The sequence below is a fragment of the Cicer arietinum genome, chromosome 2, assembly GCF_000331145.2.
Source record: "Cicer arietinum cultivar CDC Frontier isolate Library 1 chromosome 2, Cicar.CDCFrontier_v2.0, whole genome shotgun sequence".
In the NCBI taxonomy this organism is placed as follows: domain Eukaryota; kingdom Viridiplantae; phylum Streptophyta; class Magnoliopsida; order Fabales; family Fabaceae; genus Cicer; species Cicer arietinum.
Window position 1 is genome coordinate 12,018,352 of NC_021161.2, and position 13,666 is coordinate 12,032,017.

Consider the following 13,666-nt stretch of genomic DNA (forward strand, 5'->3'; position numbering starts at 1 on the left):
CTTTCATATTAAACCTCTTTAATACATAAATAACATATTTCTTTTGATGCATAAAGACTTCATTCTCTTTCATCACAAATTAAATACCAAGAAAGTATGATAATGTGCCTATATATGTCATTTCAAATTCCTTTTGCATTGTTTCCTTGAATTGTTGTATTTCAATTTTATTGTTGTCATTCACTAGTAAATCATCAACATATAGACATATTAATAATGTAGATGTTGATGCTGCCTTTTTGACATAAACTTCATGCTCGTTCACATATTTTTCAAAATGTTGCTCTATGAGGAATATGTCAATCCTCTTGTTCCAGGCCCTAGGAGCTGGCTTACGGCCATATAGTGTTTTTCTCAACTTGTAAACACTTTTTTCTTTGCCTTTTAGATGATACCCTAGAGGCTAGCTTACATAAACTTCTTCTTCTAGTGGTCCATTGAGGAATGTTTATTTGACATCTAATTGATGCATCGACCAACCTATGTAACTAGCCATTGATACTACTAGTCTGATTGTTTCAATCTTTGATACTAGTGCAAATACTTCATCATAGTTCAGTCCAGGTTTGCAAGAATCCTTTTTCTACAAGTTTGGCCTTGTAGTTGGCAATCTGACCATCAGGCTTCAATTTTATTTTGTAGACCCACTTCACAACAATTGGTCTCTTATGCACTCGCAGGGTCATTAGCTCCCAGGTGTTATTCTTTTCTATGGCTTTGAGCTCTTTCTTCATTGCTAGTCTCCACCTAGGATCACCTAAGGCATCATCATCACTGATTGTTTCTTATTCAACCAAAACTGCAAAATGTATTAATTCTCCATATGCAATTATGGCTTAGTCTGTGACACCCTAAACTCCAAAATAAAATTTATAATAATATATACTAAATTATTTGAAGAAAACTTGCAGCGATTAAAGAAAACCTGTTAAAGAGAATAAAAAATTTAATATCTAATTTAGGATATCACGTTTCGCTAAATACACCTATAACAATTCAACTTTGTTTTTTTTTCAATTATAATAGTACAATATCAATGAACTCGATTTAACTATAATTTCTTGATTTAATTCCCAAGACTTACTCGTACTAAGTTTCATATAAAAAGTCATTTGTAATAACATAAGTAAAATACACATTACAACTCTTAATTCCCGGTATCACCTATCAGGGCGGGATTTCTCCCAAACTTGAACTTCGAGACTTATTAACCTGTAATAACTGCGATTTTGCAAACGCAGGGCCAAGCCAGTCAAACATAAACAACGAAGGAGGTGAGTTTTGAAATCATGTTGATAGTATAAAATAAATAAGAGAAACACGCAATTAATCATCAATAAACCGTATCATTACACAAACATTCTTCAAGGAAAAACATCACACTATATGGTCAAAATCAAAGAAAATCAATGCACTTCACTGTAACATCAAATCATCGCATAAATTATTATCACACATAATACATATTAATCACAACAAAACAATCACAAGAAAATGCAATGATATGCATGAGCTTAAACTCTACTTCACAATGTGGTACCATTCTAACTTTGAAGTACTTGGTTAGGAGGCTTGATACTATGTCACCATTCCGGTGGACGGACAATTCAAATTGGCTCTGTCCTCATAGATCCCCTCAACTCAACCCGAGACACATATACGTGACAGTCGAGGTAAACGTGTGTTGCATGGTAGCTCCCGACATTTGGAGTGCTACCTCCAAGTCACCTAGGAATTTCGCACCTGAATACCTCCAAGGTCTAACAATCTTGCCTTAAGGCTCAATAGTAGACCGCCACGATCAGACTCATTGAGTTATACTTCCCCGAAATCACTAGGCTTGTCAGGTCGTACCTATATGATGACAAAATAATCTTCACTTCACAAATTTTCAATATTCTTTTTCTCCCCTCGTTGGCCTATGATACTCCATTAAGACTGTCGTCTCAAACAAAAATTGGAATCAAAATTATGTTACCAACTATGAGGTTACTTCAATATTCTCATCACAAATTCACAATATCACTATCATTAATCATAAACTCATCACAATTTTATAGAATCACTATCATAAATCAAACATCATCATTATTATCACATAAACTTATCACAAATTTATATCATAAATCACACATCATCATCAATTAAACTTACATTATACACTGCATTCACATAAACTCATTTAATCAAACATGTGCACCAAATTCATTTGAAATCAAATATCTCAATAATATCAAATATCACAATAATGTTAAATATCTCAATAATATCAAATATCACAACATTTAACGAAATTAAATCAATCAACACCTTATAAATATTTCATTTTCCAAATTTTAATCTCACAATTTCTATTTTGTATATTAATTAATTTATCACTCAAAGGACTACTGTCGTACGTAGCGAGCCCCGGATGAATCGTTGGGAAATACGGTTTTCCTGTTCATCTCACAACATATTATACTCATGAATTTAAACGCTCTCTCACCCTTTACCTTATTTCGACGCTTTATCAAACCCATAAATCAATGAGAATTTTCAACTGCAGATCGACAACGTCCAGTGAGCAAGTCCGAATAAACGACGAGTTGACAAAATCGTTGAGACATGACTGATAAATTATGCGGAGCATAAAAATAAATGTTAAATAATTAATAATAATTTTAGGAACAAAATTGGAGTCAAAACGGTGGAAAAAAAAAACTGCAGAAAATGTCTCACCGACTCGTCGGAGCGTCCGGAAGGGTCTGACGTCAACTTCATCGAAAAATACAAATGAGTAGTGCTTCTTGAAGGTTTCGACGAGGGGAATCAAAAAACGATGTCAGTTTTTTGAGACGACAAACATGGTGATCGGGATCGGTCAAAAACAACTCGCCCAAGTCACGATCGGTAAAATTGATGTCAAAAATGGATTTAGTGGCCGATTTTGTGTGGGATAGAGGTTGGGATCATTTCAAAATGGCAAGAAATTGTTGGGACGAATTTGAGAGGAAGATGGTGTTGATGTCATGGTGCGGCTGCTGTCTGCAGTTTTTATGTTCTTTTTATTTTTAATTGCAAATTGAGGGGTGTAGATGGCAGATGTACAGGTGCAGGAGTAAAACAGTTTGTAAGGCCCAACACAAATGAGTCCAGAGGCAGAAATGGGGGTGTGATGAACAACTCGCAGGTGTAGCAAAGAAAAGTCCAATCTGTCCAATTTAATGTGCAGATGTAGAAAATAGGAGTGTAAAGAGTCGTCTGGTCCAAAAATTCAATTTATAGTATTTCTAAAAGTCTTTAATAAATAATTTATTTTATTGATGCACACTAAAAACTTTTTCTCCAAAACACTTATTTTAACATAATATTATTTTTTTCTTTAACATAGATGAATCTAATTTTAACCAAAAATCTCATATTCAAAATAATAACTATAAGTATTACTATAACATTTTTCAAAATAATCACATAAAAATACATCATCATACCATTATAACTGAATGAAAATAAAGAAACTCAATAGCAGTATTACTAATATTTCAACGTTTGTGTGTCAGTCATACTTTAATAATAACCAATGGTTGTAAGGAACAACTCATCTATTATCAACTAACAATTTTCTATTAAGACATATTGGCTTGGTACTTCGTCTTCTATACTCTAGATATGTCTTCTATACTCTAGATATGAATTATTACTTTGAAGTGTCACTTGTTAGTACTCTTTTGGAAATCTTTTTTTACATTGACCATTCATCATACATGAAGACCTTGGATTAAGTGTTCCACAAGGTTTACGGATAAATACTTTAGTTCTACTTCTTGTAATAGTGGTTCATCTTTCTTTTGTGGTATTTTTGCACTAACGACACTATCATACTCTTCAAGATTGCGTACTTTCTCATTATTCTATAAGATCAACTACATATACACATGTTGTAGTCCTCACCCTTGGTGACTTTTTCACTAAAATGCTTGAGACAACTTCTGAAGTATTGTACTTGTAAGATCCAGTCAACCTGACATTTCTCAACTATATTTTCTTAGCATTTAGAGGCTTACAAATCATTTTCTTAGTCACTCTTGCCTTACCAACAATCAAAATTGAACTTGAGTCTCTTTTACAAACTAAAAGATGACTTTAGAATGTTTACAAACAAAGTTTAGATTGTGCATCCAGTTCTTAGAACATGACATAGATAAGATAGTTCGTTCACACTCGTGTATACTTTGAATCTAATGATCTCTAAGTATATTTGATGAACTTTTAATCAAACTTCTGCACTTTTGTGATGAATGAGTTATATTTTGGTGTACGTGCTTATTGCTTTAAATTTACGAGTTATCCTATATATTTAACTTGTAAACGAGCATCAATAAGTTTGCAAAAGTATTTATGTGTTGTTGGGTACAAGTTCCAATGTGTTTTAGCCTGTAAAGATGGAAATCTTGAGGATTCATAAACATTGTGAGTTTTAAGTTGACTTAAGAATGTTGGTTGGTTTGTTTCTATTTAGTTCAGGGGAGAGAAAAATAACATGTCTCAATGCACATCTTTTTGTGGTGATAGTTCATCTGATTAGTGCACAATGCAAGTACAATTATCCAACTTTTCAGTAACTTTTGTACTTGTGTACTTTTGCATATGAATCTTCTAATCTTGTAACTTTCTGATGTTTGTAAAGTTGTAGTTTTTATTAAGTTAAGTGACACTATTGTGATTCTTGGTTTTCAGATCTCACTTATTCCTTTGATAGCTTATGTATCATATCATATATATTTTATAGCTTTGTCAAAGTGACTTTCATTCTTTGACTTAATGATCTAGTGAGAATCTTGAGGATTCTTCTTCTTACTCTTTTTGATACATTTAAGTAAGATTATTCTTCTTGAATAAGTGTAGGAACGTGAACTTTGATCATTGAATTTATTTCTGTAAATATATATGAACGTATTGTCTTATGTTCAAGACATAACATTTTGATCTTCCAGTGTTGAACATTTTGAAGTCTGTTATGAGAATGTTTCTTGTTTTTCACATTGTTCTTTTTTACTTAATCTTGTATGATTTTTCTGTCTTACTAAAATCACTTAAAAACACATATAAGATAACAAGATGTATCAAAATCTCTTAATCATTTAATCATTAAGATTTTTTTTTTTCATTAAAATTTCATAAGGGATTTTTCTTCAACAATATGTTTAAGATAAAAGTCCTTGAAATATGGACCTAAAAATTGAATTTTGAGATCATTTTTTGTGGAGTAACTTTTTATAGTGTTGTAAACAAGTATACGAAAAAAAAAAAAATCATACAAAATATATGTTGATGTTGCGACATAAACTTTATGCTTGCATAATAATTTTGTAAAGGCTAAGAAAGTTATATTTTTTACTGAAAAAATTTAAATTTCAAAATTACTATAGGTTGTTTTAATTTACCTTATAGGTTGTTTTAATTTACCTTTTTGATACATTTAAGTAAGATTATTCTTCTTGAATAAGTGTAGGAACGTGAACTTTGATCATTAAATTTATTTCTGTAAATATATATGAACCTATTGCCTTATGTTACAGACATAACATTTTGATCTTCGAGGGTTGAACATTTTGAAGTCTGTTATAAGAGTATTTCTTATTTTTCACATTGTTCTTTTTTATTTAATCTTGTATGATTTTTCTGTCATACTAAAATCATTTAAAAACACATATAAGATAACAAGATGTATCAAAATCTCTTAATCATTTAATCATTAAGGTTTGTTATCATTGAAATTTCATAAGGAATTTTTCTTCAATAATATGTTTAAGATAAAAGTCTTTGAAATATGGACCCAAAAATTGAATTTTGAGTTCATTTTTTGTGGAGTAACTTTTTATAGTGTTGTAAACAAGTATAAAAAAAAATCATACAAAATATATGTTGATGTTGCGACATAAACTTTATGCTTGCATAATACTTTTGTAAAGGCTAAAAAAGTGATACTTTTTTCTGGAAAAATTTAAATTTCAAAATTACTATAGATTGTTTTAATTTATCTTATGAGCGACCATTCTTGTAAACTTTGTTATATAAAGTTACATTATGAGAGTTCAAATAAATAAAAATAATTTTAAAAAATTAATACATTGTTAATATATAGAGACAATTGTTGGGAAAAACCAGAGATAATTATCGATAACTATCTCAATAATGCGAAATATTTTTCCCCTACCTGTGCAGATAAATAGCCAAACAGAAAATACAATTTCAGAGCAAAAATAATTGGCAGAAAATTAAATATGAGACAAACACAATTTTTAACGTGGAAAACTTTCCTCAAATTGAGAGAATAAAAACCACGGGACCTAGTCTAGTAAAACTTCCATATAATAATTAATGGTACACCAGAGTCTTCCTAATAACAATAGGGAACATCAATCAACAATAACAACCTTCCACTAAAGTGGGTATGCCAAAGTTACTCTCAGAGAAGATAAAACTACTCAAACTGTATATTAAAATAACAAACTCAGTGGTAGAAATAACATACTAAATTTGTAGATCAAACGGAGCAAGTTTGCTACACACCTATTACCACCACCAGAACCAAACCCTTATTTTTTTTCTCTGGCAGCCGTTCTCTTTCGTTCTCCTAATTCTTAGGATTTCTAAATCCCTTTTATTTCCTTCACGTGGGCCTATCCCAATAATACCCCTTTTTTTCTATCTTTCTTTTATTTCAATAATAATACTAATAATAATACTAATAAAACTAGTGGGTTCCACTTGGGGAGTGAACCTACCCAACAAATCTCCTCCTCACGACTCAAGTGGGAAGGTACTGCTCAATCATGCCAGCTTTCTTCCTACAGCATATCATCTTCGACACAGGCAAGGTCTTCGTCATCATATATGAACCATTCTCATCAATATGAATCTTCTCAATTAAAAATGACTTCATTTCCAATGCATCTCGTATCCAATGATACCGCACTTCAATATGCTTCGACTTTGCATGAAAAGTCGAATTCTTGCTAAGATGGATCGCACTCTGACTGTCACAGAATAACATAAACTTATCTTGCTTGAGGCCTAACTCATATAGGAATTTCTTCATCCACAAGAGTTCTTTGGAAGCTTCAGTTGCTGCAATGTACTCAGCTTCAATAGTGGACAAAGCAACACACTTTTGTAGTCTTGATTGCCAAGACACAGCTCCCCCTGCAAAAGTCATCATATAACCAGAAGTAGATTTTCTAGAATCAAGATCACCTGCCATATCTGCATCTGTGTAGCCATCCAACACAGGTTCATCACCTCCATAACATAAACGCACTTTGGAAGTGCTTATGAGGTATCTGAGAATCCACTTCACTGCTTGCCAATGATCTTTACTAGGATTAGAGAGAAAACGACTAACAACTCCAACTGCATGAGCAATATATGGCCTTGTGCATATCATATCATACATCAAACTACCAACTGCAAATGCATAAGGAACCTTCTTTATCTCTTCTTTGTCTTTCTCACTTGTAGGACATTTATCAGAATTCAATTTAAAATGAGTAGCAAGTGGAGTACTAACAGGTTTGCAATTGCTCATGTTAAACCTCTCTAACACCTTCTCAATATAATTGTGTTGAGACAACCACAATTTATTATTCTTCCTATCACGAGTAATTCTCATACACATAATTTGCTTTGCATAAGTCTTTCATTGCAAAAGACTTGTTCAAATCTTTCTTTAAAGATTGAATCTTCTTAGTGTCATGACCAACAATCAACATGTCATCCACATATAATAAGAGAATAATATAATCACCATCAGAGAATTTCTTGATAAACACACAATGGTCAGAAGTAGTTTTATTATACCCATGTTTCTCCATTAAAGAATCAAATTTCTTGTACCATTGTCGAGGTGCTTGGTTGAGCCCATACAAACTTTTCTTTAATTCGCACACAAGATGCTCTTTACCTTTGACTTCGAAACCCTCTAGTTGCTCCATATAGATCTCTTCCTCCAAATCACCGTGAAGGAATGCAGTTTTCACATCAAGTTGTTCAACTTCTAGGTTCAAACTAGCTACTAACCCAAGCACAACTCAGATAGAGGACATCTTCACCACATGTGAAAAAATTTCATCAAAGTCAATACCTTTTCTCTGATTAAAACATTTCACAACCAATCTTGCTTTGTATCTTGGTTGCGAACTATGCTCTTCTGCCTTTATCTTGTATACCCATTTGTTCTTGAGTGGTTTTCTGCCATTAGGCAACTTTACCAAATCAAATGTGTGATTCTCATGCAAGGAATTTATCTCTTCTTGCATGGCCTTTAACCATTTTTCTTTATCAACATTTGTAATACTATGGCTCTCCACTATCAGTGATCATCACATACTCATGTGGATGATATCTTTGAGAAGGTTGACGTTCTCTAGTAGATCTTCTCAACTCAAACTCGGTTGGTGGCTCAACTGGAACATGCTCATCATAGTGAGGCACATAATCATCATTTACATTCTCATCATCTACCTGTATATCTCCCCCATCAACAAAGGTTTATGTTGGGGACTTAGGCGCAACATTTTCAATGTAACTTCTGGAATTTGATTTCTGTTTTTCAGTTTTATCAAAATCTTCAATAGTCTGGTCTTCAAGAAATATCACATCTCGGCTTCTAATAATTTTCTTGTCAACCGAATCCCACAGTCTATAACCAAATTCTTCATCACCATAACCGACGAATATACACTGTTTGGATTTACTATCAAGCTTGGACCTCTCATCTCTTGGAAGGTGAACAAAACATCTGCAACCAAAAACTCTCAAATGACAGTAAGTGACATTTTTCCCTGTCCACACTTTATCGGAACATCACCATCAAGTGAAGTATAAGGAGAAAGATTGATCAAATCCACTACAGTTTTCATTGCTTTACCCCAAAAGGATTTCAATAATTTTGCATGAGATAACATATATCTGATTCTGTCATTAATCGTACGATTCATTCTCTCTGCAACACCATTATGTTGAGGTGTCTTTGGAACTGTTTTCTCAAACCTGATTCCATGTTCTCTATAATACTCTTCAAATGGACCTCTGTATTTATCACCGTTATCTAATCAAACACATTTCAATTTCCTTCCCTTTTCTTTTTCAACACTTGCATGAAAATGCTTGAAGACTCCAAATACCTGGTCTTTAGATTTCAAAGGAAATGCCCACACTTTTCTAGAGTGGTCGTCAATAAAAGTAACAAAATGTGATGCACCACCAAGAGATTTACTATCCATCATACAAACATCAGTATGAACTAAATCAAGAATATTTTGCCTCATATGAGGACTAGTATTATGAAAAGAAACTTTGTTGTTTTCCAACAAAACAATGAGTGCAGGTTTTTAGTATTGAATTGTTGTATCAAAAGTCTTACTAGTATTGTGGTTGGGAGGCATCTTCCATTGGTTGTAATAGTGATGCAAGTATAAGATGTGGGAGATTCGCACTTGATGGGAGAGATTGTAGAATTCAAGTGTGGATAGTAATTAGTCCTACACTTATTATAAATGAGTTAAATGTTGAATACATAAGGTAGGCTATCCATATACCTAATGTCTTAAGGTTTTTAATGGAGATGTGATGCCAAAGTTGAAGGTGTTGGATTAAACAAGAAAAATGGGTTTCAATAGTGTTGACTTTCAAATCAATTTTATTTTATAAACTAAAATGTATTCTTTATCAAAGCATCCAACTTTGGTTATAAATAAATTTAAATATTAGTTGATGTTGAATCATAAAGAACTGATTAAATTAAAGAGATGAGGAAAGAGAAGAGAGACACAAGTATTTTTCTATCCCAATTCACAATAAATTGTTGTTATATCTAATCTTTCCATTAAAGAGATAATTTGTTTAAGTAGAGTCGATAGCTCAATCCACTATAATTCAATAGAAAGCAAGTGTTATTTACTTTACCTCTTTAGGCTTTGAGTATTCTTCTACTATCTTTTCAGGCTATACCTCAAGAAATCTTTCTAGTATTTCCAACATTTTCAATTTAATTATATATATATATTCAAGTGTAACTTGATTGATTTAAATCATAATCTAATAACTCTTACTGGAGAAAATTCTACATTAAATCTTTCTTTTGATATGTTCAAGGCTTTTCTAGAATGCATTTTTTAACTGAGCATTGTCTTTTTCTTTTGATATTGATGTTATATGTGAGAATAATATTCTTTGTATCTTTTTGAATAATCAATGATTAGACAATTGATATTGGACCGTTGTTAAGTGATTACGACCCCTTTTGGAATATCTTGTTAATTATGAACGGTGATCTTCATTGTTGTTATCACCATCAACATGTTAAAACTTCATGAGAATGCTAACATGGAAATTGTACCATATTTTTTGGCATGAAGAAATTCTTAAAGTGGTTTAGATTCAAGTGAAGTATACTTTTTATAGTTGATTTTGCTAGTTATTTTGAATTATGATTAGTGTAGACAATGGAAGCATTAGATGTATCCTTTTTAATTAATGTGGAGATTGTTGAACTTGACTGAAATAATACATGTTGAAATAATCAGATATTGCTTAGCATTGTAAAGGAAATGAGAAATCAATACTATATGTATGAATCTAGTTCTTAATTACAAATTGTATCAATCAGAAACAATTTAAGTTTATATCTAACTTTTTCTTTTATTTTAGAGTTTTATGAGCGGTAATTAGACATTTCTTTTTTAGAGCGTGATTCTATTGGGGTGATGAAGTGTTTGAAAGAACTTTGTAGTAACAATTTTTACATATTATTGTTCTTTGGTTGTGTTTTATATCCAATTTTTGAATTTTTAAAATATATTCTTGTGTTTTGATTTTGTTATTTAAATTCATACTTAGTTTTTCTCAACTTATTATCCAACTTGTAGTTTCGATAGTAATATTTTTTATAAAAAAAGAGTTAAATATAGGTTAATTTTAATAATTTTCAAATAAGAAATTTCTTTAAAAGAATTATATCAACCAAAAATTATGATCGTTAATATATATTATACTCTGTGCATATAGTTATTCAGATTTTAAAATAATTATGAAGCAATTTATATGAATATATATATATATATATATATATATATATATATATATTGATAAATAAGGAATATTCTTTAAAAAAAGAAAAACTTGTATGATATTATTAATTTGAAAAAAATGTAGATATGAGAAACAAATAAGAAAAAGATCTAAATGCATTTATTTGTTATTTTTACGGTTTTCGATATTCTTTGTACTTATATCACTTTTTTCTTGAATGAAATTACATCTCAAGAACAATCAATTATTTATTTATTGATTTTGTTATTTAAATCCATTCGGTGTTTTTTTCAACTTAGCATCCAACTTGTAGTTTTGATAATAATTTTTTTATAAAAAAAAAAAAAGAAATTAAGTATAGGTTAATTTTAATTATTTTCAAATAAGAGATTTTTTAAAAGAATAATATCACCGAAAAGTTAAGATCATTAGTATATATATTTTTATTCTATTTTCCACACATACTCTGTTATATATAATTATTCATTTGATATCATCTCTTTTATTCAAGGTGTACAAAGGTTCTGTAAAAACAAGTGTATAAAAGCATTTATTTATTTTTTCAAATTAAATTTATCATACCAAAAAATCTCTTTGATTTAATTTTTTTCAATCAGATTTTAAAATTATTATGAAATATATTTAGTAATATATTTTTTAATATATATTTAGTAAAATTATTATGAAATCTCTTTGATATATATATTTATTTATAAGTAAGATTTTTTTTTAAAGGGAAAACTTGTACGATATTATTAATTTGAAAAAAAATCTAGATATGAGAAACAAATAAGCAAAAGATCTGAATGCATTTATTTATTACGTTTTACAGTTTTTTGATATTAAATTTACTCATATCAATTTTTTCTTGAATGAAATTATATCTCAAGAACGATTTTTTATATGTAAACTTATTTGTTATTTATTTTTTATATGTAAACTGTATTACATATCTAGATTATTTTTGCCCAACGCTCTCCACTTGGACCGTAACGTGCATAAAAATAAAGAAAGGACTATTTTTACCTATTATCATTCAAGAAAACAAATCCAAATATGAGAAAAAAAAAGAGTAAACATCTTGTATTATTTTAACCTATTATCACAGTTTTATTGAATCAAATAAGATATAATGGATGGTTTTTTCGAAACAAGGAAGAATAAAACTAAAGTAAACCATATTACTATAAGTAAATAATCTTAAAATATATATTAAATATATAGTCAAAATTTTGTATTAAATTCTTATCAATTAATAGTTTGAATTGATACTTGATGAAATACTTGATTGATATAGGCCAAACTTTATGAAGAGTTATTTTTTAAATTAAAAAAAAAAAGGGAAAACTTAGAAAGATGATAATTTAATTTGAAACCTTTGTAATGTGATTTTGCCTATTGTTTTTAATTATGAAGAACTAGTTTTTAAATTTAAAAAAAAATAAAAAAATAAAATAAAAACATGAAAGGCATAACATCAATTTGAAAACAAATCAGAATATGAGAAATAAATAAGTAAACGAAATCTTGAATGGATTTTTTTTTTTTACATCTCAAAGAATTTATTTATTTATTATGTATCACAATTTTATTATTTTATTTTAATTTATTATTACAGTTTTATTGAATTAAATAAGAGATCATTGATGGTTTTTACAAAACAAGCAAAAATAAAACTAAAATAAATCATATTACCATAAGTAAATAATCTTAAAATATATATTAATATATAAAATAATCTTAAGGTTTATGGGCCAAATATATGGACAGATTTCAGTGACAACTCTATTTATATAGGTTATTGTGTATCTTTTGTATTCATCTAGAGACTTCTTACTCTTAGTTGACGAAGAATAATAAGCAAAGAAGTGTTCATTGTGATTATCAGTGATGGCGGATGCAGGTATCTTAATTTTTTTTAATAAACCATCATATAATAGTAGATTCTTTAGGCTACCAATATATTATTATTATTATTATTATTATTAATTTATTTTTTCGTGATTCTTTTAATGTTTGTTTATGCTATAGGATTTATTTTCTATTAGAAATATAGTTTGGAGAAAATAATTTTGCAGTCTCATCTCTACCCTGACCTCTTCGGTTTATAGACTTGTAGGAGAAAAAGAAAGTTATAATGATATATTGGTCATGCAATATGTATATTGGTCATGCAATATGTATTGATGTCTAAAACAGATTTTAAGAATTTTATACGTTTTATTCTATAGAGTTATTTATTAAATTAATATAATCGATTTTGTATTAATATTAAATTCAATGAATTTGATGTTTATTGAAATAATATTAATTTTAAATACATAAGATTTTATTAAATTTAATTTTAATACTAGTATAAGAACATTTTATTGAATAAAAACTTTACTTTAATTTTTTGTTGTGGTTTTAAGACAATAGTTCCCAAAATTAGTGATATAGTCCATGTTAAACATTGGAGCATATAGTTTTTGGGTCTGTATGGGGTGGAGCTAGGGTTAGTCCATGTTTTACTCTTTTGTTGTTATTGCTAAATATACTATTTCTAGCTTTAATATTGTCAGTTTTACATATATATATATATATATATATATAT

The 13,666-nt window shown here is 29.5% G+C and overlaps 1 protein-coding gene across 1 annotated transcript in view; it reads right to left on the minus strand.

Moving 5' to 3' along the window:
* The window catches only part of LOC140919347 (secreted RxLR effector protein 161-like), a 1,369-nt gene extending 635 nt beyond the window's left edge, over positions 1–734 (minus strand). The window contains exon 1 of the mRNA XM_073365352.1: positions 588–734. Within this exon, the coding sequence (XP_073221453.1) occupies positions 588–734 (147 nt within the window). The remainder of the gene's footprint in view (positions 1–587) is intronic.
* Positions 735–13,666: the final 12,932 nt, after the last annotated feature.